Here is a 26,974-nt window from a genome sequence, read left to right as displayed (position 1 = left end):
TGAGACGCAAGAAAATGTCCCCAAAAGTCCATTTCTACTAAAAACTTCTTAAAAACTTGTTTCCTAAAATTGAGTTAAAAATGAGTCTGCGACAGGATTGATTGGTTGTAACAGATAATTTTATTTAAAAAAAGATGTGCTTGTATAGACAGACATGTTCAGTTTAAATACAATCTAAAATTAATTTTATATTTTTTTCATAATACTGGGAATGGACTACTTTTAAAACACTTTGAACCTAGTAACATTTCTATGACAAAGTAGCAATTAGCAGTGCAGCAACAAGCAAATAGAGTTTGTATACAAATCAATTACACAATCAATAAAACACGTATTTGCAAACTTCTGGTCAACATCTCATAAATAATGTAAATGCAACAAGTGTGAACAAGGAGGTCAACTTGGACACCTTTTTTTGTTTTTGTAAATGGTGCCTGGTTTTCCAAAATTCTCCGTTCAGCTCCGTTCTTCATAAATACAACAAAAATACTTTTCCAAACAGTATCTCTATCACACACGTGTTAGTTTGTCTGGAGTGTATTCAGTTTGAGTCCTCCAGGCTGCTGCTTTTCTGCTCCGAGTTGCAGTTGCAGAGCCGCTTCATTATACTTTGCAGGCTCGGCTCAACGATACCAAGCAGGGGTCTCTGGGAGGGGTCCCCGTTCCAGCAGGCCTCCATCAGCTGCCAGCACTCTTCGTCAAAAGTAGGCACGCGCTCTGGTCTGGAGCCTGATGGAGGACAACATGGATACAAGTGAGTCTCTGGCCGAAACACGAGCGATCCAAATATTTCCTCAAATATTCACCCTGTTTGACAATCAACAGATTATCTGTGTGTTCAGCAGTGACAGTTACACTTCCTTACATGACCTACCACTTCATGGCCGAGTTGCTGTCATTCCCAATTGCTTCTACTTTGTTATAATACCACTAACAGCTGACTGTGGAATATTTAGTAGTGAGGAAACAGCTGGACTTGTTGCATAGGTGGCGTCCTATCATGGCACCACGCTGGAATTCACCGAGCTCCTGAGAGCGACCCATTCCTTCACTAACTTTGTAGAAGAAGTCTGCATGCCTACGTGCCTGATTTTATACACCTGTGGTTGTCGAAGTGACTAGAATACCTGAATTCAATGAGTGAATACTTTTGGCACTGTAGTGTACATTTTGTTTTGGGATTATGATCTCATTGCATGCATCGTAACTCTCTCCCATATTCGCAAACTGAACTATGATTTGCATTCTCCAAGATTCAAAGAGTCTGGTAAAGGGCCGTTTACCTTTTTTAACGTTGTTCCAGAGCTGATCCTTGCTGGAACATTTTTCAAAAGCCTCTGGAAGTTTCACTGAACCGGTGCACAGGTACCAGAACAGGATCCCAAAGGCGTAGACGTCGACAGAGTTGTCATATTTTCCTGTCGGGAGACAATGCCACAGTGGAGACAAGTTAAAACCTGACACACAAAACAAGCTGCAGTTATGACTTCCTGCTCTTATAACTCTCTTTTTTTAATGCACTGCCCCATAATCATACCTGTAAACAGCTCTGGAGCCATGTGGATGGGAGTTCCTACTATGCTGCCAGACATCATGGCTTCTGGTTTACAGAAGCCCAGGTCGGTGATCTTTGCCCGATTTTGTTTGTCCAACTAGAAAAAGCAAAAAGATGGTTATCTAATCAAGTAGAAAATACTGCAGTATTTAAATTTTCACTCATAAAAATGTGGTCTGATCTTTATGCAAAGGCCAAGTTTACAGTCACCTGAGAGCATTCGTGCACACAGATGGCTCGTTGTAAGAGTCCAGCTGTAGGACGCATGCATAGCTATTGTGCTGCAGTCTGTAATTTTATATTTATTTATAGCATGCGTGTATATTTTCAATTGTATAATCAAAACAGGTATACAAGATCTGCTAGACAGGAGCAGGCATTAACAAGCATGTGATTCCTCCTACGCTTTTCCAAACAAGAAGGGGTCAACTTATTTTTCCATGTAAATACGAAGCTTTCTTTGATTTCATGTTTATTCTTTTTTTTATGTGCATTAACACTTGTTACTTGAATGTTTAAAATAAAGATTGGAAACTGTAGTTCTAATGTTGGCTACAGCTATTAACAGAGTTAAATCAAACTACACTAATAACAATTAAACTGAACTTGCATCTGTTGAACACTTTTATTATCACATGCATTTAATGTGAAGGCTGGAAAAACTAAGAAAACTCTTGATTTTACTAACTTGTGGAACCTCATTCAGCAGCAACAACCTCCACCAGATGCTCCTTGTAGAACGAACACAACACAAAGGACAAATTTAGGAAAATTTCTCCCTGCAAAGCTGTCCAATATTTATGAGATTTCCTGATTTAACCCTGGGCAGACCATGCCACAACATCTCTACAACCACTCTGATAATTTAATTTTGTGCACTGAATTAACTGTCTCCTCATTGAATACAGACTTCAGAGCTGGGATGAAGCTTTGTTCATTTTTCATCACAATTCTGTTTATTAAATTTGGGAAAGATAAAAGAACAAACTACAAAAAACTAACAACGCTACAGTGATGCTGTTAAACTGAAGCTGTGACATCAGTAATGCAATGAGACAATACTCCGCACTTGCACAGGGCCCGTTTTATATAGTGAAATACAACAACTAGTCCATAAATCCAGTCTACGTACTTTAGACCAAAAAGGTGGCGATCATCCGTGTCATCTATTCAATTCCAGATTATAAATCAACAGACGTTCCACTGATCACGTTCTTCCATATTCACAACCTCTGAGATTACAGATTTCCACAAAGAAATAGAGGAAGGATCATCTCTGACCCACTTCAACATTATAGCATTAAGAGACTGGATCACATCCTCTTTTGCAGACAGGAGGGAATCTTCCCAAGCAGATGTAAGAGTGCATTTTCCAAAAGCTGCTGACCTGTTGTTGCACTAACACTTGAACATACTACCGTCCAGACGGTTTGTGCATTCCCACAAACAACGCAACCTGAGATTTACATTTACTTTGTGTGGGGAACCTCCAGGTGGTCTTTTGCAAACCTGAGACATGCTGTATTTTCCTTTATGGTGGTTTTCTGTCAGCACTCTGCCCATTTACTATTATTCACAGTGGAAACAGACATACAGCTGTTTGCATTTTATTAGTGTAATCAGACTGTTTATATTTGTGACTCAGATCACAGGTGAGTAATCGATGTAGAGATTATTGTAATTGTATGATGCTGAACCTATGGAGTGCATTTTCTTCTGTGCTTGGAAAGGTGTCATTCAGATCAACTGTGCCATGTATTTTATGAACGTGGGCTACTTTGATAATATAGAGTTCTGATAGAGCTACACAGTCACAGACTATAGCCGGTCTAACTGACAGCTGATCTGAACTTACCAGAACATTTTTTAGCTTTATGTCTCTGTGCAGGAGACCCTGACCATGGAGGAAACGGATCCCCTCCACCACATCCAGAGCAATCTGCAGTCTCTCCTTCAGTGATAAACCAGCCTGGCAGGGACGAACAAAAACAACAGAGAGAGAGAGAAACCGGAGACTTAACAGGATGTACAGAGCAGAGTAGAAGAGTACGGAGCTGCTCCTATAAAACAATGACCTAAGATCTCTGTTATTCGCTGCTTTATCGAGTCACCTTCAAGCCTGTGTAGAGGTCTCGGTGCAGCCGCTCCATGATAAGCAGCACAGATATGCTGGAGCCGTCTCCATAGGTGTAATCGATCACAGAGCCGTGCAGGTCGACCAGCCGCTCATGTTTGGGCAGTGACCTGAGGAGACGCACACACCCAAAGAAAGGGGAGGGAAAACATATTTTAGCTATAAAATCATAAAAGGTTTACTTCTCACCCCCGTCCACCTTCTTCTGCTTATACTTCTGTTATCTTGAAGTCAATCTTGTTTGCCTTTGATAAATTCGCCTCTGCAAAGTTTTGGAGATTCCAGAATTCCTCAGAGCTGAGGAGGTTATAGCGCACAAGCATTAACTGTGCTAACGAACTCATGCTGTCACCTTTAAAAATAAACACTGACATGACACAAAAGAGCCTCAAGGCTTCAACAGCCAAAACTACTTTTCTATAAGCTGGGTGGAGTTTGGCCTTGAAAACAAGCAGCCTGTCATGTTCTATAAGCAGAGCTCTGCTCTTGATGAATGCACCTGCTGCCTGAGAAACTTTCTTAGTCACAGCTGCTGAGCGCGAGTAAAGCTGCGATGCATTTGGAGCCAGCTGTTTGGTGTGAAGACGCGACTGTGTTCAAACACTTGTTCCTAATAACTCACCGTGTGTAGTGAAACTCTAAAGCCAGGTCATTCCAGTGTTTATCGTCAGGCGGGACCACGGACTTTAGTGCACATGGGTAGTGTCCTCCCCAGCTGTCACAGAAATACACAACGCCGTACTGACCCCGGCCCAACTCCCGCCCGAGCTTGGGCTTGCCTGTGAGAAGAGAGAGAGAGAAAAAGAATTGCAGATAATAAGATTGTGTTTATAAATGCAGCTTTGAAGCTAAGTCTGAAACTTTGCCAGTGTCTGAGTATTTTAACCAGTCACTTATTGTGTTTCTAAATTAGATTTGCCTATTTTTAAGTAGTGTACTCACACTCAAATATACAGTGACCTTCACTGTACAGTTTCATCTACTGGGAGTGGAAAGTCTCCCTGTGTTTTTCCCCCATGACCTAAAATTTATACTTTTCATTCAAGCAGGGACACATCTTGGAGTTAAATTAGTTAAGTTCAGATTTAGAACTTGACGGAGCCACAGTTAGCAGAAACGTGTGAGTGCGCTGTGCCCATTTGTGGGAACGACAGAGGAATTCGGTGGTGACTCACCGTGCAGCAGCACATCCCTCAGAGAGCGGCTCTCCAAAGACAGGCGGGCCAGTCGAGGGGCGTGGTCCTTCCTCACACGCAGCCACAGGTCCTCGGTGCGCTCCAGACGACCCGTGTGCCCTTCCTCCAGCTGCAAACACAACACATGGTATAACAACTCATGCCCTGCATTAGGACATATCAAATGGCTGATCTCATTCGTTAGCAATAACATTTTCCAAAATTAGTTACTAACCAGTTATTTTTGTAGGGAAAAAAAGCCAGCAGAGAGGCTCCTCTCTAAAGGTTTAAACTTAATGTAAGCACAGCCCTTTAACTAACAGAGTCCATGTACAGAGCTGATGAATGCTTCATTGAGCCACCCATCATGTTTGTTTGGCCCAAGAACTTTCTCCTTCATAGTAAAACAAGTTTGGTCTCAAAAGAGTCGCACTAACATGAGTCAAAGACTGCTTTGCTCTCTACAGAAGCATGAGCACAAGCAGCTCATTACACATTTTAAGTTTCCTCCGTTTCTTTTAAGAACACCACATCACACCATGCTGAGATATACCAAGGTTCAACTAACAGCCTTGGTGAATCATCTTATTAGTACAAAATGTTATTTTATGTCTGTCAAACTGGGTTATCGTTACCATTTTTGTAGATTCAACTAAAGGTTTTTGTGGTTTTGTGACTAAAGAAAATGTAAAATTTGTCCTTTTTGCACACCCTGTACATCAGTACAGCTCTGACCACATGTTTTTGGATTCAATAATCTCAATCCATCTGTATGTTGTTTTTATATTAAAGCGTGAGATACTACCATGGAAAACTAGCTGGCCCTGAAGTTCTCAGTGACCCCTGGCCAGCTGTTTTGACCCCTATGGCTATGTGACGTCATTTGTCAGAGGTCAGCGCAGAGGAGCTCACCGACTCACTCCTCTTTTTTTTTTTTTTTTTTTAAACCAGAGAGCAACAGTAAACAGCTCTAATCTACACGGTCTGGTCACCACTAACAGCTCACTATTAACTATTACCAAACTAATAAAATACTGCAAGTTCAAATGTTGTTAAGTAAATTAAATTACTTATTTGTTTACATCAGGGTTTTTCCTGCATTGTGGAATTTTTTTGGTTCCAACTCAAAGACAATTCATGCAGCTCCAGAGGAAATTCCCCTCCCGGCTTGTAATGAAATTATTTTTTAACTAGTTTTGTTAATTGGGGTTTCATCAGCTCAACCAGAAAAGACATTTCTGTTTATCCAATGTTCCCCACAGGCCGATTCTGAGCCAGAAAACAAAATAAACAATTTAAAAAAAAAACCCAACAACAACAACAGAGTAAGCTAGATTTGTTCATATATTCAACACAAGGCAGCTTTGCAGCTAAAGACAGAACTATGCTAATCTCAGCTTGTCTCGTAAATAAATCACGAGACAAGCTGAGATTATTAAAAGACATCTGCAGGAAAAAATTCACAACAATTAGAGTGATTAAAAAAAATGCTTGATTGTATAAAGAACACATTTTTCTCGGTTCTTATTTACTCATGTATGTGAAGTATGAGCTTTGTATTTAAGCAAATAAGAAAAAAGAAAAGTTTGGAGCTGCAAGCTGTAACGTGTTGCTTAACGTGAGAATCTCTGAGAATCGGTGGGACTGGAGGTCATCCATATTTTGCACCAAGAAGCTGAAAAATTGCCGATAGTTTGATATCTGATTCTACCGATTCCCAGATGCAGCTCAGTAATGGGAAAAATTACAGGTCTGTAGTCTGTAAGTGAAATCACCTTAGGGGCTCGTGTAAAGTGCCGAGTATCATCGTCGTGTGCTCTTTTCAGCACAAAGGCCATTACACACCGTTGTAAAAAACCATGACATCAATTTGAACATCTTAGGTAACTTCACGAGTTATCGCATTCACAAGATTTTCAGAAAACTTCATCTGTGATCTTGACAATGAAGTCGAGGTCACCAAGATTCAAACTTATTGGAGATTTTTAGTAGATACACCCTTGGTATGAATTTGAAAATCCTACGTTGCTGTGTTCTTGAGTTATTGAATTCACAAAGCTGGGAGTCCACGCAGCTCGCCCACCTGTCTGGTGAGGTGACAACAATACCTTATCAGACTTTCAAGTGTTACTAATCCTGAATATCACACCAAGCCTGCGTTTTAATGTCCGTTATTCGCCGATGTCCTGCTTGTTTTTCTGGTCGCTCCAACAGGAACGTGACACACGTATGATGTTATTTTAGTCAGCTGGTTTCCACGGCACTCGACAAGTGGATCAGAAGCATAAATAACCTTATTTTCAATTAGTTATGTTCACCCAACATCACCTCCTCTTCCGTCACAATAAATCATTGTATTTGTGTAACTGCATGATAATGGAGACACTGATGTGGCCCACACTGTCTGTCATGTGATAAATACCATCACTCATCTGTTGGGGGCTTTATGGAGGGATGTCCACGCCATGCATGCCAATTGCATAAATACAAAAATAATAACAGTGAATCTGATTAAATAACTAATTTGTTGTTTTATGCTATATTCGATTGTTTGACATTGTTATTTTACATTTTTACTTCTTGTTTTATTGTGATTTGTATCTGTGAAAAGTGGTATTTAAATAAGTTTCACTGATTTAATAAATTGTCCATTTTCGAGCTGTGCGGTTAGCAGCCTTTAGTCTTGCAGCTGCTAAAGAGAATGGGCTTTCAAAGAAGCTGCTGTGAATTGCTCCCAGCTCTCGCATTTTTTGACTCCCTGTGAAACCAGCTGCTAATGTTACACAAACAATAGTAGAGCCGTCCCAAATACCTCTCTGCATATGTGAGAGTTCCAGGAAACGTCTCATAAGGCATACCGCAGCATCACACGGCACTTTCATCTCTGCTGCTCAACAAACAAACAACAATGTGTAGATGCTGTGGTCACGATTTTTCCCTATACACCAGCGGTAGCTCTAGTTTCACAGCCTCACTGCCCTGGAGGTGGTGCCTTACTTTAAAACCAACATTTTTTTGACTGCAGTGAGAGTTACTGGTGAGTAGTCAACCTTTATTGAATCATCACCATTTCATTGACAGTTTTTTACGTATATTTAAGATCATACAGGCGAAAGTATTTGTAGGAATAGGAAAGAAAAGTGCAGCTAAAGCAAAAGAGAAGGTTTTAACCTGACGCAGAGATGTCGCGAAAGCCTCGTGGGAGCTGTTGAGCCGGGTCCTGAACTGCGAGCAGATACTTCGGGCCAGTTTGGCAGCGCTGAGACTTTCGATGGCATCCTGGGCCACTTTGCGCTTCCACTCTGGAGTGATGGCAGGAGGGTTAACAAACGTTATCCGGTGGATTATCTGCAAGGAAGAAGAAGAGACTCATATCAAAAGGGAAAAACATAGCCATCTCATCAGAAGTCCGAGTACTTTAAAAATGATTTGTGTGAATGTTTGAGACACCGACCTGTTTGATTTGCTCCCAAACGAGTCTCGTGACAGAAGATCCAGAATGAAAGGTGACCTCTACGTGATAGGCAGCATTTAACAGCTGTGACAGGTGAGAAAAGGGTTAGCACAAAACCCAAATTTTAAGACAATGTGTGAGTCTAAAAAGCTTCTAGCATGACTAATAAGAGCTCATTATTCTACTTTTGTGTAAAAAACAAAATAAAACAAAAAAACAAACATCTCAAATAACATGTGAGAAACCACTTTTCCACTTCAGGAACTCAATCAGGCACAAGTTCACAGAACAGGCTGCTCTGTTCCACTGTGTAACATCCACTCACCTAATGTGGTGATGTAACAGCAGCAACAGCTTTGACAGTGACACCGTTCAACAACACAGCACAAAGTATGAATAACTGTATCTGTCAGACTCAAAGACAAGAATATTAGAATTAAACTGTAGACGGGCGCTCTACAAAAGATAGTCACCAAAAGAGTGCATCTTAACCAAAACCACAAACCCAATTCCAAAAGAATTGAGGTGCTGTGTGAAATATTAAAAAAAGAATGATTTGCAGATCTCAAACTCATATTTTATTCGCAATAGAACATAGAAAACATTTCAAGCGTTTGAACTGAGAAAACATAAAAGACACATCCTAGTACACACATCTGTGGTATAAATTCAAAATCCTACGTCACCATCGCATTAACCCCGCTCGCCCACATAACAACAATAAAGGCTGAGGGGTAAAAACAGTGATATAAAAGAAGAGAGAAGCAAACCAGAGACACCGGATGTCACACATCTTTGTTGTGCTTCTGAAAATGAGCTTTCAAAACTGTGATGGTTTTAGGTTTAATTCCTGTTTCTTTAGAGGCCCTCAGAAGTCCACAACCCAACAGGAGATACTTTCTTTCTGCAGTGGAAAAGACCATTGTTCCTGTTGGCCCTTCAGTAAAGTTTCCCCTTTAAGCTTTAATGAAATACTTGACATTTTTATATGCGATTAGTGTTCACACCTTACATTTCTTGACACAAACATGTTACATTAGCCTCCTTTCTCACCCACCTGTTTGAGATGATCAGAAGTGATATTGTGAACAGAAGAATCAAAGTTGGACTTCTCCAGACTGTTGAGGCATCGCTCCAGAGTTCCTACAAAGCTCTCCCTCAGATAATCCACAGAGCTGATGAGTTTATTCGCCACAGCCTGATTCAAACTGGCCACTATCAGCTCCTGGATCTGGTTGATGCAGGATTTTATCTCTTTTGACGTAACAGGCTCTCCATTTGTTGTCACGATGACGTCTATTTGACGTAAAAGAACACCGTTTGTCATGTTAACGTGTGGCACATGTAAACAATAAGGACAAATAAATATTGAATAACTGATGTCACTGGATTTTCGTTTGATGCTCAACATGTGTACTGGAGGATCAACTCAAAGTATTTATATGACTGCATCGGATTTTGCGAAGACTACTTGTTGAAAATCACGTTTCTCCACAAGAACAAACTTAACAACGCTTCCTACAAGAAAAATAATCATCCCCAGAGGGTGGCAAACTACCTCACAGGTACTCTTCATGCTGTTTGGAGGTAGATTGACTCTCCAGGGTTTGAGCCAACAAAGATGACGAGCAGCGATCATACACTTTAATCATCATCCAGCATTAAAAATAATTCTTAAAAAATTCTTATAAATATTATAAATTTTGCCTTTTACTGATCATCACTAATATTAATAAGTGTAAACACATTTTAAAACACCCATGTTTTTGGATGAAAGGTGAAAGAAAAAAAGGTTGCAAGCTCCAACACACATTTCATTTTATCACTCATTAATTGTGCTGTAGGAGCGGGGAAAAGGTTCTGAATTCTATTAGCTAAAAAACTAGTTAAACTTCATTTTTATAGAAACTACCTGATACTATGATTTTATGAGTATGGACTCTCAAGAGTATAGTTTAAGTTAAAATAGAACGATGAATGAAGTCCTTAAAATATTTTGATGTTCATTGTCTGGCAGCAGATTTGAAGGCCTGTAGAAACTGCATAAACAAGGAACTTAATTCTTCATACTTGTTTAAAAACAGCCCAAATCACAGATAATAAAGCTTTAAAATGAAAAAAATAAAACAATTCAACGTCAGTGCAATAGTCCCGACGTACAACACCACGTACCAAATTCAAATTATTTTTTTTTTCCTTTTTAGAAAGAGAAAGTTTCAGTTAATATACTGTCCAAACTTTCTTCTCTGTAATTTCTTGATAAACTCAATACATTTTTGAATTAATTTTTTTAATTTGATGAACTGACAATCCAGAGCCAAGCTGGACTTTTTAAATTGAAGTAATTAAAGTAAAGGGTTGACGTTGGCACAATAGCGTTTGCAAACTTGTCAATATAATTTTACACTGGATTCTGCTTCCAACAGTTCTTCTTCTCCTTTGTGTACAAAGCATTGTGTCAGACTTACTGTAGTTTCAACAATGATCTCTACTATCTTTCTCCAGAGGAGAAAAATCTATTTATGTTGCAACACTGATGATAAGGTTATGGGTGGAAAAAGTGCACGTTGCCAATTTCCTGATTAAAAGGGGAAAAAAAGAAAAAGAAATGGTTCAGTGTTAAAACACCTGCACGGAGTATTACTCAATGTTTTACAGATAACCAAGAGAAGTTGTTTCTCAAACATACCCGGAGCAAAAGCAACAGGCAATGACTGCCTTTTCTTTCTGAATATGTTGAGTCAGACAGTGCCAAACTTTGGGGGCAGATTGTGAAGCACAGATGGCTTGGTTACATCTGTTTAGATCTATGCAAGTATCTAAAGACTATGCACAGTCTGGCTTTGTAGGCTGTAAACACTGATACACTCACTGGCCATGTATGTATACCTGTTCAACACAAATTTCTAATCAGCCAATCAGATGGCAGTAACCCAATGCATTTAGGTACGCAGACACAGTCAAGACGACCTGCTAAAGTTTAAAAGGTGCATCAGAACGTGAAGAAAGGTGAAACTGAAACTCGCCTGACTGATTTTGGGTGTCAGTCAAGCTGGTTTAAGTATTTCAGAAACTGCTGACCTGCTGGGATTTTCCCACTTAACCATCTCTATTGTTTACAGAGAATGCACAACATGTTGCAAAGTCCAAAGCATCTCAAACTGGTTTCACTGTACTCCAGTGGCCTCCACAGGTACCAGATCTCATTCAATAGAGCACCTTTCGGGTGTTTTGGAATGGGGATTCACATCATGGATGCACAGCTAACAAATCTGCAGCAACCGTGTGACGCCATCACTTCAGTACAGACCAAAATCTCTGAGGAACATTTTAGCACCTTCTTGAATTTTTGCATTGAAGAATTAAGGATGTTCTGAATGCCCAAGTTGGGGCGAAGGGGTCCAATCTGCTCCTAACATGGTATACCTTACAAAGTGGACAGTCCCCCAGCAACTCTAAACTGGATAATTGGGGGAAAAACAAATGGATGGATGGCACCATGTAATCAGAGGAATAATTAGTTTAATTTAACTACTTAATTAATTTAACTAATGAAACCGTGCATGCATGTGTGCCAGTGTTCAGCCAAAAATATTATCAGGGTGATTAAATTCATCTCGAACAACACCCATACGCCCCCCTCAAAAAAATATGAAAATAAATAAAAACAAAAAACACACAAACAAAAACCCAACAACAGGCTCCTGTAGATGGAAACGTAAACATGTTCCATTTATACAAATCACAAATAGAAATACTGGGGCTCTATTAATAATATATTAATGTTAATTAGTCACAATTAAATATTTTAAGTTTTTCCTCAGAAACAGAAAACCTTATCTTGCTTGGTGACATCTAACAGCCACAGAGTCAAATTACCAAAAACCACAGAAATCAACAAGTCATCTATGCTAGCCACAAACACCAGACATGGAAACCGCAGTACTGCTAAGGTTAAAACACATCCTCTGCGATGCTCATTCAAACAGCAACCTTGTACATTGTGTGTGCAGACGTACACAGAAAGACTACAGATGAGGTGAGGTGCAAAACATTATTATCATCATCATCATCATCACTATGAACAATAAAAACATTAGTTGTGGTTTTCCTTATACTTTTTCAAGGCTAAGCAACATCTGCCAGAAGTTTATGTGATCACATCTGAAAAACAGTTTAGACACAAACAAGCCGATCAGATTACTAAGATACTTTGATGTAATCTGTGTCGCAATCTTTTGTGCATTTCACCATTTACAAACAGGTCGAGATGGCATTTCCCTTATAGTATGAAAGATCCTACGCCTGTCTATTAGCACCGGTGCTTATCTGCTCACCTGTAAACTCCAGGTTGGCAGCATCCTCCAGTAACTGCTCTTTCATGCTGGTGAGTGTCTCCACTATCATCTCCTTCATCTCTTCCTGTTTGCGGTTAGCAATGGCCATAAGGGAGTTGAAGAGTTCACCCTCTTTCTCACGGGTGTACTCCAGCCTGCGTGGTGTTATCTGCAGGTCCCTCTGCATGTCAAAGGCCTGCAGGAAAGTGAGGCACAAAGGACAAAGGTCTGTTTGGACCCCCACTGTGACCAAGAAAATCATCAAGTGACTGTGTCTACTGTGAAGCAGTAGAGCAATACATACAAACATATGAATAAAGACGAACAGTAGTAGGAAACATCATTGTCTGACCTGGTTGATAAAAAGATCTAGACACCGACAGTGAAGTCCATTGAGCAGGCTGGCAGCTTCCACCTGCTGATTTTGAAGCACCTGGCGAGCAAACGGCACCAGTAACCGATGCGGTCTTTCGAAAGATTCACCCAACATGCTCTGGGGCTTGGAGCCCGGTGTGGGCATCTGCGTTGGGGTGCCACAGGAACTGTTTCCTGTCGGGCTATTGAGAAAGCCAAGTGACAGTAGCTGCTTGTGAAGGGGGCTCTTCTCCTTCTCTGTGTGGCGGCCACGTTCTGGGGATGCTGCTGGAACGCTGTCAGGCAAACGGACAAAACAGATGGGAAAGGAGAGCATCTCTTTGACCTTCCAGAGCTGTGCCACCTGTTCTGAGCTGAGGGAGTCCTGGTTGATGGCATAGAGTATGACTGGGATCACATTGCGAGTGCAGTCTTCCAGAGCTTCTTCTATGGGCTGGACACTTGGGCAAGGCACCACCATGACCTTTGCTTCCTGACGAGGGAAAACAAAACAAAAACAAAACAATAACAAAACAATATGACGCTTATTAAAACCAAATGTTTATGTAGACATCATTACAGGCAACGTGTTCATCTTTTTAGAAAACAGACAATTCAATCAAATTAAATAAAAATTTACATTTTAGTGAAATCTAGCAATACAAAAACTACTAAAAGGATGACGCCGGGTTTATTTCACAAATATCTGACGAAACTGGCGTCATTTAATTAAAACTAATAAGGACAGAAAACAGCGTTACCTTATTTATTGTACATGTAATAAAATATGTACAATTTCCCATGTGTGAAACAAAAACTCAACAGTATCAGGGGGAAAAAAAAAAAAAAAAAAAAAACTTCAGATAAGACCTTCGTTCAACCTCTGCTTGGCACCAAACAAAAGGCCGATAAACAAAGTGACTATGAGTAAATAAGTAAAGTAAATCCCCTTACAGCCAGACTTCTGGATCCCACTGATTGGCTGTCTCGCTATGTGGCCCACAGATTACAGTCAATCAATTATATATACTCATGATCTCAACTCATTATGTATATAAGACGCACCTGTCCATAGGATCAGTTTCTTCTATTTAAACATCTCCACCATCATGGGCCAAATCATAGGTCAAACAACGTCAAACCCTTGCCTCATAGGGTGAGCATGGTCATGGGAAAAGTGGTGGATCAGCCCAAAACCACACACGAGCAGCTTGTAAATGATCTGAAGGCAGATGGGACCACAGTCACCAAGAACAGTAATGGTAACACATCATGCTGTAATGGACCCACAGGGTCTTACTGCTCAAGAAGGCAGATGTACAGGCGCAGTTTCCGCTTTCCAGTGAACATCTAAATGATTCAGAGAAGGCTTGAGAGAAAGTGATGTGGTCAGATGAAACTAAAATCAGGGTTCTCTGACATCAATGCAACCCTTTGTAAGCAGGGAATCAAATGATTATTTACCCCACTATAGGTGTCTCATGGGTGCTGGTGTAGGGCATAGATTTAAAAAAAAAAAAAAAAAAAAAAAAAAAAAAAAAAAGCTGAAACAGTCTTTTGAATGTCTTCTTTTTTCAAAAGTTTTTTTCCCAAGCTATTACAGCCGTGGCAGGCGTGCCTTACATTTATGTCTTCAACCTGCGGTGTCATGTGCACGTCAAGATAACACCAAAGTGTAGCGGCACACCAGCACTTCAGCTGACGTGGCATCACTTTTTGCGCATGCTCCTTTCCGCAAGTATAAACCAAGATGCGGTGCTGTGCACTGGCTAGTTTACAAATGCAGATGAACATTAAAGAGCTAATAAAACACTATCAGATGATGATGACTTCGAGATTGCATTTTGGCAACTGGAATTCATCTTTTTCTCAACATGTAACAAAATGCCTGCTTAAACACGATTGGTTGCTAAAACCCAGTGTACAAAACAAACTAAAGAGCTACTCTCACCAAATATTTGAACCCTTGCCTACTGCTCGGCTGTGATATGTGCCCTGCTAATAGAGAACTGAACAAAAGCTGAAGCCACACTGCAAACTGTCCAAGCCTGTTTTTCTGCATTAGGTTTGGCAGCAAGTACAAGCTTCCATATTGGTGCAAATCAAAAGGCAAATACACCGATACCAATCTGTAATTGGTTAATTCCCGATCATTAACCAATGGACTGCTATTAGTCAGGCTCTAACTCGGCCATTAACCTTATGACCTCAAATACCAGCACGACAAACTCCTGTTAAATACAATCTACAATTCATGCCACAAGATGTTCAAAGAGCTTTCCCTCTGGGAAAGAAACGACACGTCACAGACCGTTTCTAATTCTGAACACATCATGGCACATAAATATTTGTAGTGGTCTTGGGAATGGCTGTGACAGGGCAGAAAAAAAATTAATGCAAAAAGATTTTCTTAACCCTTAATAATTTACGACATTTACAAAAATAGAAGGAGAGACTGTGACGGGGTGGAGGAAGAAGAAAAAAAAAAAAGCCAGAGGGGGGGAAAAAAGGCAGAAATGACCAACAGCTACACAAAGGAGACAGTCAGTCCTGTCTCCAAGAAACAAGCAGCGAGGCCGTCTGAGCAGTCTCTTTGGAACAAAGATAGCCTGCAAACATTTGGTTGCAACCAATCAAAATCAATACAATGTTTGAATTGCCTTAATGGAGCCTGTTTTCAATAACAACCCTTCAAGAGGAAGCCTGTAGGGTATTTAGATGTTACTGTTCAGGTTTAATAAGACTTCAAAGCCCACGTTAGACTGGGCTTCTACAAAGAAACACAGCAAAGAGAAACAATCATATAAAGTAATTATAAACTTCTCCTAAATGCATATTTTAAGGGTGACTGGCAAAATCGCACTTGTTCATAAGAGTCTGCAGAAGTGTGGCAGTAAACATATTGGATTATATACCTCAAAAGAATTTTTAGAAACATGGTGGTAGATTAGCACCTTCATATGTCAACATGGTTAGACTGCAGTTAAGTTGAAGCAGGAGGCATGCGTAAATACCCCGGGATGAAGTGAGGGCCAATTAGCAACTGAGCTCTCATCTGCTGGCCTCCTCTATGGCAGGAGTGTGTGAATACCACAGCCAGCAGAGAGATTCTGTGCCTCCATTTATTTCTTATTCTCTGCTCTTCGTTCAGCAGAGACATAAAGCACTGGGCTGCTTTAGTTGTCTGGTTTGAAGAAAGTGGATTTCATTTTCTTCAAGTGTAGTTAATCAAATGCATACAATACGAGATCACACTGATCCTTTTGTCTTTAATTTTTTTACTGAATCTGAATCGTTACTGAAAAATATGTCAGCTATTTCAGCTTCTAAGGTCACAATAAGGCACATCTCATGCCCTCCAGTCACACATGAAAGTAAACGGAGATTTGTAACAACCGCCTTTGTTTTCAGTATCGAGGTTTTTCCTTCAAACATTAATCTGTAAAATACTAAACTGCCGCTAAATTAATTTTAATTTGGTACTTACAAATTAACACGATTGGGATTTTTCTCTGTCTGTTGTGTTTTTCTCCCACACGCATATTCTGATGTGTGTGTATAAACCCAAACACTATTGGATTTTTTAAAGAAAAGTTTTTAATGGATCTTCTTTTATTAGCACAGCCCACATCAAATGCTGATCTATGCCATTGAAAACAAAACAAAACACAACAAAATATTTTTCCTAGTGATATGAACACCCAGTGTCCCAGATCTCAACTGTAACCATGGCAATTGTACCACACCAAAGGGTTTGAGATCTGTTTTTTTACATGACCTAGTCATGTGAATCACACCAGACCAGTAGCATTACGTAAGGGGGTTGGGCGGGTGGGCTGGAAAAGCCAGGCCTAGTTTCTGGAGATCTGGGATCCTTTGGGAGGCCTTTCCATGTGTCACGCATGATAAGAAATGACTACAATTCACAGACCAAACCAAATCATTTAATTTTCTCAAGATTCTGTGATTTTCTGGTCACACGACCGCAGAGCGTGGAACACTGGTGAAACACTGCATGCCTAAACAACAGCACAAATCAAGTGAAAAAACGAACAGCACAAGAAATAATCAGCTCTGCTCAGTAATCTGTTTATGAGCTAAGCCACGTGAGCAAAAGCTAATTCAAACAGGAGACAATGATGAAAAGAATAAATCGATCCATGAAGGGAAAAAGAAAAAAGAAAAAAGGAGAACAATAAATATCAGCTCACAAAATATAAGTACACACTGAATTTTTTTAAATGCATTTCACGACTGAAATAAACCGTAATCAAAGCACTGTTTCATCATTTTTCCACATGATGAAAAATTAAAGCAAAAACGTTATCTTTACCAGGCTCTAAGTTCATTTAAATCAAAACCTGATATGAACAAAAACTTATATATATATATATATATATATATATATATATATATATATATATATATATATATATATATATATATATATATATATATATATATATATATATATATATATATATATTACTTTAAACAAAAACTAAACCAAAACGCTAAATTCCTATTTTCCCGGGTCAGCATCAGCCAGGTGCTGATAATGAAATACACTTGACTAACTGATCAACAACAAATGTTAGCACCTCTATAAAAGCTGAAGTTCTGGCAGTTAATAAGTCTGGAGCATTTGGGTTTGTGTTAATGCCAGGGAGGAAAGACATTAGCGATGATCTTAGAGAAGCAACTCTTCCTGCCCATCAATCTAAGGGGTTTAAGGCCATTTCCAAATGTTAAGAAAGATAATTCACAAGTGTAAAATGTTAAAGACAGCTCCCAATAATCCCAGGAGCGGTCTTTCCAGTAAATTTACCCCAAGGTCAAACTGCGCAATGCTCAGAGATATTGCAAGAAATCCAAGAGCTACAATCTCAGACGCTACAGGCCTCAGTGACCATGTTAAATGTTAAAGTTCATGATAGTGCAATTAGAAAAAGACTGAACAAGTGTGGCTTGTTTGGAAGGGTAACCATGAGAAAGGCTTTTTTCTTTAATGACTTATGTTTGCAAAAGTTGCATCCAAACAAATCACAAGACTGAGATATTTGGACATGATACACAGAACCATGTTAGGAAAAAACCCAAACACAGCATATTTGCATGAACACCTTATAACAAGTGTCAGCACGGTGGTGGAGGGGTGATGATTTGGGCTTGTTTTGCAATCACAGGACCCTGACACCCTGCAAGTGTTGAGTCAACCATGAACTCCTCTGTATACGTACTCTAAAGCCAAACTGGAGGCCATCTATCCAATAGCTAAAGCTTGATCAAAAATATGGATCAACAGGGTTGGTCAACAGGGTAATGACTCCAAACACAGCAGCTAAACTACCCCAGAATGGCTGAAAAAGAAAAGACTCAAGGTGTTGCAATGAACCCAACCTGACTGAAATGCTGTGGCAGGAGCTCAAGAGAGTTCTGCCTGCAAACTCGATCGAAGTCAAGCTAGTGTAATTTCATTTTCACACTACAGGGTGGGCCATTTATATGGATACACCGTAATAAAATGGGAACGGTTGGTGATATTAAAGTCCTGTTTGTGGCACATTAGTATATGTGAGGGGCAAACTCCTCAAGATGGGTGGTAACTATGGTGGCCATTTAGAAGTCGTCCATCTTGGATACAACTTTTGTTTTTTCAATAGGAAGAGGGCCATGTGACACATCAAACTTATTGGTAATGTCACAAGAAAAACAATTGTGTGCTTGGTTTCAACGTAACTTTATTCTTTCATGAGTTATTTACAAGTTTCTCTTTGTTCACAGCCATTGACATGTCGAAGAGGTTAACACGTGAGGAGCGGATCAAAATTGCGTTGATATCTGGTGAACGCAGTAACCGGGTCATTGCAGCAGATTTCAATGCAAGACACCTTACGAGACCACCCATCTCCCATGCTACAGTTAGCAAACTACTTGCTAAGTTTCGTGAAACTGGTTCAGTGTTGGATTTGCCAAAACGTAGACGCAAGAAAACTGTCACTAATGAAGAAACATCAGTGGCTGCCCTAGCTTCATTCAGCAAGAGCCCACAGCGTAGCACTCGCCGCATGTCACTGGAGAGCGGCATTAGTCAAACATCCCTTTGGCAGATATTAGCTACTCACAAATGGCACCCTTACAAACTCCAGCTACTGCAGCATCTCAATGAGGATGACACAGATCGGCGCACAGAATTTGCAGAATGGGCAAAACAAAAATTGGAACAGGACCCTCAGTTCATGCAGAAGATTTTGTTCAGTGATTAGGCAAACTTTTATGTGAACGGTGAAGTTAACAAACAAAACCACCGCTATTGGTCTGACACTAACCCATGTTGGATGGATCCCTCCAAGACTGTTGGAACAACAAAAGTGATGGTTTGGTTTGGTATATGGGGTACAATAGTGGGTCCATTCTCCATCAATGGAAACCTCAAGGCCACTGGATATTTGAAATTGCTACATGATGATGTGTTTCCCTCTTTGTGCACTGAAGCTGGCACGTTCCCTGAGATTTTCCAGAAGATGGCGCACCACCACATTATGGGTGCCAGGTCCGAGCATTCCTAGATGAACAGTTTCCTGGAAAGTGGATTGGTCGTCGTGGGTCAGTTGAATGGCCCCCAAGGTCTCCCGATCTGACCCCCTTAGACTTTTATCTTTGGGGTCATCTGAAGGCAATTGTCTATGGTGTGAAAATACGAGATGTGCAGCACCAGAAACTACGGATACTGGATGCCTGTGCTGGCATTTCTCCTGCGGTGTTGCTATCAGTGTGTGAAGAGTGGGAGAAGAGTGTTGCACTGACAATCCAACACAATGGGCAGCACATTGAACACATTTTATAAGTGGTCAGAAACTTGTAAATAACTAATGAAAGAATAAAGTTACATTGAAACCAAGCACACAATTGTTTTTTCTTGTGACATTACCAATAAGTTTGATGTGTCACATGGCCCTCTTCCTATTGAAAAAACAAAAGTTGTATCCAAGATGGACGACTTCTAAATGGCCACCATGGTCACCACCCATCTTGAGGAGTTTGCCCCCTCACATATACTAATGTGCCACAAACAGGACTTTAATATCACCAACCATTCCTATTTTATTACGGTGTATCCATATAAGTGGCCCACCCTGTATATCATGTTCTACTAGAAGTCTATAACGTGTAACAATAGACTCTATGATCATTTTCCATAAATCTGCTCACACCAGATTCACCAAAACCTTTTCAATCAAGAATCAGACAAAATCACCTGCCTTCACCCTAATGAACTTTACAACAATAACTACACAACCGCTCGAAGCTTTGGAGTCAAATGGTTCTTGAAAGAAACGCATGTTTGTTTATGAAAGGTTGTAAATTATGACGATGATTATGTTTATTGTTATATTGATTCCATTAAACAAGTAACCACACGGGTATAAAAAGTGCATTGCATTACCTAATGCCAGTTTATTGTGTTAAAGTCTAACTGATAACGGCAGAACAGCTTAAATCCACTCTGCTGATAACAGACGGAACAGAATTGGCCAGTTAAATGTCTGAAACATCAGCCTTTGCGGGTTGACCACAAAATTAAAATGCTCCTCAAGAAAAACTTCATTGACAAAACGTTTCAGGATATTCTTACTATCCTAGTTTACTTTTCTGTAAAAGGACTAGTAAACACGACTGTATTGATCAATAGTTTTCACTTCAAATTACTTAAAAAAAAAAAAAAGAAAAAGAAAAGAAAGTTTTGTGTGCAATAGTGTACCGTACATCAATGGGAAACATATATGGCACCAATCTCACATAAAGGGGTTCATGTCACACTACATATTTAAATTATGAGGGTAAAAAAAAATTGATCTAGCCGTCTATCACTTATGCTCCTGAGCTCACTTAGCAGGCATCCTAATCAGATCCGTAAACCACCAACAATGGCTCCATTCAATTAACACTAGTATCAGCTCTACTCTAAGCCTTTCATGAATGGCTCACCCAAACACCCTTCAGAACAAAACTCATTATCCGTGCTGCTATCTCCAATCTTATTAATTCAGTCTTTATCTACAATCGTAGTGATCACTGAGGGCAAGAACGTGGATAAACCTATAAATCAACAGCTTTTTATGCTCAACTCTCACACCTTCGTTCAAACTCTTTCCTGGCCCGGAGAGGGAACGCCACACTTTTCTGTCTGAGGGACATGGCCTCGGATTTAAACAGCTCATTCTCTTCAAAGACACTTCACACCTAGTTGCACACTCCCCACCACGGGCTGGAGGTCACTGCTCGAGGAAATGTGCACATTGGTTGTGCCTTGAAATTCTCTTTACAATATTTATTTTAAAAAAAATGTTGACAAAGGAGAACCCTGTCAGAGTCCAACACCACCTAGGAATGAGTCTTACTTATTGCTAGCAAAGCAAAGCAAACCCTCTCTACTGTTAAACAGAGTTAATTCTCGACATCTGCACATGTTTCAAGCCTACCTGAAGCAGCGAGTGGTGGAGAGTGATTTCCAGCTCTGCTAGCCTGTGGGCTGGGTCTTCATATTCCTCATGGATCTCCAAGTCCTCCCTGGGAACAGTATCCCAGCGACCACAATTAGCCGCCAACTGGTGCACCAGCTCATACTGGCCAGGCAGTGCCAAGCTGAGCCGTGTCTGTCTCCCATGGGTGAAACAAAGTTTCCTCCTCTTGCAGACAGTGCCCTGGACTCCTTCACAAGGCTCTCCAGCCTCACCGCCCAGTGGCAGCAGCTTCTCCCCTAGAAGGCTGTTGACCAGCTGGTAGCGAGCAGTGCAGTTCTGGCCCAGCACAAGGATGTAGGGGGAAGCACCCACATTGTTGCGTAGGAACTCTTCTTCGTGAGCAGGGAACGAGATGCAGCTGAGCTGACCTGGACAACATGAAGAGGATATGTTATCTAAAACCACATCAGTATAGTAGAACAAACAGTTAGACTCAGTAAGCTGTTTAGAAACTCTTGGTCGGCACTACAGGTGTCAGCATCAGCATGCTATCTGTTTTTCACCACCTCCTCACAGCGTTTTTGAATGTTTAGCCAGCGAAAAATTAATGTGACATGACGGATAGATATCAGTCATTGTAATGGGTAAATCACTTTGCTGTAGTCTTATTAACCTGCATTCACTTTACCCTTGTTTGATACGCATCAAACCAAGGAGTCAAAGTGGTGACTCTTGTAAATTAAACTGGCTGTGTGTGTTTGAGCAAACATTTATGGTGGGGGTTTTTTTTACATCTAAAAAACACCATGAGATTGTGTTGTGCACGGATTTTGCACTGGTTTTGCTTTCAAAGGCAGAATGAAGAGCTGAATGTTGTTAAAAGAGAAGCTGTTCCTCAATTCCCTAGCATTAAAAAAAAGCAAATAACAATAAACAAGTAATACCTGACTTTTTGTGTTTGTTTCGTGTAACTGTAAGAAAATCTTATCTTACACTAAATATTGCTATCGGCATCCCTTTAAAAAATCCAATCAGTTAGACATCTCAACTTTACCTACCATTTGTTAGATGTTACAGTCATCTTAGATGCATAGAAAGTAGAAAAACATGGATGTAACTAGCATGATGTCATCCACTGGCTTCAGAAACCCCGTTTTGAAGCTTTAAGATTTGCGTTTTAATTTCCAACTTGGATAAAATAAAAATTTAAATGATTTTTAATTGACTAACCACTTGTCATTAATATGTGTTTACAGGGGGAAACACAGTAAGCCATTTTCCCTTAGACTTCTATAGAACCAGACGTCCTTTTTTCCCCCCAACAGCAGCTATCGCAATCTGGTGGCCCTTAGACAGAACGCAGGTTTAAGGCACTTTCTCATCAAGCCCCCAGTATACCTGCCGCAGTGGTCACAACCTTGTCTCATAGTCGCTTGTATTTTTACCCGCCATTACAGTGCAGGGAGCCACTGCAGGATTCTCCTGAAGGATAGGTGTCGCCACTCAGACAATATCATCACATAAACACTGCTATAGGAGGAGAAAACGGGAAAACAGAAAGACTTTGTTGAAGGTTTTTTGCAAAGTTTTTTCCACAAACTCAAGTTTTCAAACGGTTCCAATATCTCCCTCTGTATATCTGTATATCTGTGAGCTTCTGTGCTGGAATATCATGAAAATGGTGCTAAAAAACAACACACACCAGGTTACAAAAATCAAGAGGCGCATGACCAACAAAGCACCACAAAGATTGTTTTTTTGTTCACTTCTGGATGGATGCAAACTGCATTTCGTTGCCCTGTACCTGTGCATGTGCAATGACAATAAAGTTGAATTCTATTCTATTCTATTTGCACGACACATGACGTGACATCAAAATGGGTGTGCGACACAGGCGATGTTGCGAGCATAACAGCCCCATTAGCTTAATTTTTCCCAACACAGAAGCTACGTCCACACGTTAAACAGTCTCTGGTTAGATAAAGGAAATCTCATTCAGCTCATTCTACAATAGCTGTGCGGTTAAAAGCCTGTAAACAGTATTAATGTCACTTTGGCAGTGTTGGATTTTTCCTGTCTTGTTTCTTTTTGACCCCATAAATAACTTTGAAATAATCCAATGAAAATAAGTGAAGATTCAGCTGAGTCTGTAAGAGCTAGTGCTGCTAGCTGTGGAGTTTGAAACATGGAGGCTGCCATTTATGATATCTGCCACTCTCCTCACAATGCCCATGTCTACTAGAAGTTCTGAGGAACCCTTCAACTGTTCATTGTGATTGAATACAATGACTAAGAGGGCTTTAACTATCATCCAAAATAATATTTAACCGATGCTGAAATTGAACTTCAAATTGGTGGGAATGCTATTTAAGGCCACTCACACATGGACTCGATCCTCACACCAAGTCCTTTGCACTACTTCCAAGCACTTTGTCCTCTAATGTGTACCTTTCTACTGTTTTGTATATATTCCTCCAGTTTGCATCCATTTATCCTGTTTGTTATTTATTACTGCACATGCGTGTGCCGGGGTAGTGTGGAGCACTCATAATTTCGCTGTACAAGCGAAATGACAATGAAGGGCTATTCTATTAATGAAACTGTTCCTAACCGGTTTTAATCACAGTACAGCTAATTTTTACTGCATGCTTTCCTAGGCTATTTCCAGTATAGATATGGCATTATGGTTAAAGATTTTCCACTGTCCTGACAAACTAATCAGAATTAAAAGGTGGTTTGTATCTGTAAAATTAGTAGAAAGAAAATTGGGCACAAATACTTTAAAGGTGTCCTGGATACCTTTAAAGTATTTGATATCCAAGTACTTGTAGGATACGATATCCTACAAGTACTTGGATATCACTAATACAGTCATCAGAGATACCCAGCTGTTGTTGTGAACAGTCTTCCCACCATTATTGCTTTTCAAACCTTCTGTTTGCAAGACTCAGCCAATCAAGAGAAAGCTGGCTTGAAAAAAGAGGAAGCACTAATACAGTTCAAAGAATGAAGTGAGGTAATGCACCACAGTACATATAAGATAAATATGGGATTTTTTAAAATTATTTTTATGAAACATTAATAAGAATAACAGGTTATCTTTACACTTCATTCATGACCTTCATATTGGCTCATGTGCACCCTTATCAATAACATATCACATAAAGAAGCAATACAATATACTATTGTACTAAAGTCTTCTCCCACCCCTAGTCAGCGCTGTTATCAAAGATAGGACACTCAGATTATTACATCTATATTATTCTTGGTATTTTAACACAACTCCAAGAATACAGGACATTATATTCCACAGCAGAGACAATGAACCACTCTTGATCAAATATTATTTTTTGGGATTATTTTTTTGTCCCCTAAGGTATGAAGCGCAAACAGAAGAATCGATTCATTTTGATCATTGCAGGGCTCTGATATAATCCCCAATGATGCTGAGTCACAGTCTAAAACACTTACATAACGAAGACAGCGCATAGCAGCAACAGCCACCCCTTTATAGTCACATACCACTGCATTACTTTCTAACACTACAGTGTCTTTACTGCACTTCTAACCTGCCCTCATTGACCTAACATGAAGCAATAACGCAAGCAAGTCTACACAGAAATGTACATACCAGTACAGGACCCCCGCCCCCCAACACACACACAGAGAGAGAGAGAGCAGGTATATATACCCAGGACATTTCCAAGATGAATCTCGTTTTTTTTCCTGCTGATTATGGCTAACCTTCAGTTATCTTTGAACATTCAACACGGAGAGGAGGAGGAGTACAGACTCTGACCCTCTCTGTATGCAATTCCTGAAGATGATTATCAAGTCTAGTCCGTTTCTTTCACAGAAACAGATATCTGAATTATCTGATGATAATTATGTGATGAAATGATGCTGCTGACAGTGCAAATGTAATGGCGAGTAATTATATATATATATATATATATATATATCTCAAGAAATCTGTGACCCGTAACTTCAATCTAATCAGAAATGACTCAAGCAGCCAGTGCATAATTCTCAGCATATTTGGTGCACTTATTCTGCACATGTTTTCCAGAGGGGGGGGGGTTAATCTCTTTAGTTTTCTTTGACCCAAATGAATGGATTTTGCTCCCAACCTGCCCGCTGGTGCAATAATCACTTGGCAGTAGCAGCAGCAGTTAGCCTTTTCTTTTTACTTCCGTCCGGCATGCTTAAGTGTAACCCCGGCTGTGGGTGCTTTAAACATGCAAACATATGGGTGCAGTACTGATGCATTTCCAGGTGGTGTTCAAACCTACCTGCCTCCAGAGAAGCTGAAGCCGAGCTCATGGTCGATGCACAAGCATTGCTGTAGTTTTGCCGTATTTCCCGGAAGAAAGCATTAGTCTCCTTTAGGTTTTTCTTCAGCTGTACGGAGTGCTTGTTGTAGCTGGTAAATACTCTCGTCAGTTCCCGAGTTAGAGGAGTCGGTTTCTGCTGTTGCGCATTTCCCTCCATGGTAAACAGACTGGGCTGCTGCTGCCTTGTCCTCGATGCGATTTAAGTGGTTAAGCAGGTGCCAAACACCTTGAGTGAACCCGAAATGTGTTAATGCACACACCTTTCCTTGCGCGCTAACTAGTTAGTTCCCATGCTCGCCCAAAACCACCTGCTAGCATTTGTTAATTAAAAAGAAAGAAAATGAGTCAAGTTAACAGGTAGTCCTTAAACATACATGAAGTAGGAGTGTGTCAGTGCTGAACGGTCCCCACAGTCTGTTGTGCCCGTGAATGAGAAGGCATTTGTTGTTGTCCCGTTGACAAGCACGGCTAGGCTAGTTTCACGTCAAGCTTTGAGTGGAAGAAAACCGCTTCGAGTTACCGCTATTTAATCATTTTTACTTCCTTTTGATAGTCGCAGTTTTTTTCGTTACTAACTACAAACTTTTGAGTGTCTTAAAACCAAAGCACGCCTGTAAGGCTATGTTGTGTCGGCCAAAACGCTAAGAAATCAGTGCTTCTGCGACCTAGCTACGGTCCACTGAAAGTTAGCGTTGCTAGCCAGAGGGCATCTCCGATCCGTCCCCACCTTAGCCTGGCACGGCACACATATCCATTTAACCTAACGAGGCACACTTTCACAGCAGTGCAGCCCCGTGTTTAAAAGAGAGGGCCCGGCTTTAGCGTTTGCCTGTCAACGACAAAAACAGCCCAAGCACGACTTTAAAACAACAACACCAAAAAAAAACCTCCGTTTTTTCCAGAGGAGGCTGCGCTATAGACCGTTCCTAACCAACAGTGGCCCGGTGGAGCCAGCGGACATCCTCTACCCCCGAACACCGACGACTGACAGCGGCCAAACCGAGCCGGGTGCTGTCGCTGGTGGTGGCGATGAAGAGGAAGAGTGGTGCTGGTGCAGGGCGAGGAGTGTTCAAATCACATAGCTGAGAGAAGCAGGAGTGAAATCACAGCAAAACAGAAACTCGACGAGAGCGGTGTGCGGAGGGAAAAGGCGGGGCCCAGGCGGC

General features: G+C 40.5%; 1 protein-coding gene across 1 annotated transcript; it reads right to left on the bottom strand.

The window, feature by feature from the left end:
* Positions 1-101: 101 nt before the first annotated feature.
* Positions 102-26,974, bottom strand: dstyk (dual serine/threonine and tyrosine protein kinase). Its single transcript, XM_004544784.3, has 14 exons — positions 25,767-26,974; positions 21,493-21,902; positions 13,008-13,502; positions 12,656-12,851; positions 9,376-9,614; positions 8,319-8,402; positions 8,036-8,212; positions 4,865-4,994; positions 4,312-4,468; positions 3,667-3,799; positions 3,411-3,524; positions 1,538-1,652; positions 1,284-1,418; positions 102-729 (listed from the first exon to the last, which is right to left on the bottom strand). Exons 1-14 carry the CDS (start codon positions 25,963-25,965, stop codon positions 542-544), a joined length of 2,772 nt encoding a protein of 923 aa, XP_004544841.3. The 5' UTR covers positions 25,966-26,974; the 3' UTR covers positions 102-541.

The sequence above is a fragment of the Maylandia zebra genome, linkage group LG5 (genome assembly GCF_041146795.1).
Source record: "Maylandia zebra isolate NMK-2024a linkage group LG5, Mzebra_GT3a, whole genome shotgun sequence".
Lineage (NCBI taxonomy): Eukaryota > Metazoa > Chordata > Actinopteri > Cichliformes > Cichlidae > Maylandia > Maylandia zebra.
The sequence above is the reverse complement of the archived record's forward strand: the minus strand, read 5'-3'. Positions and strand labels throughout refer to the sequence as shown.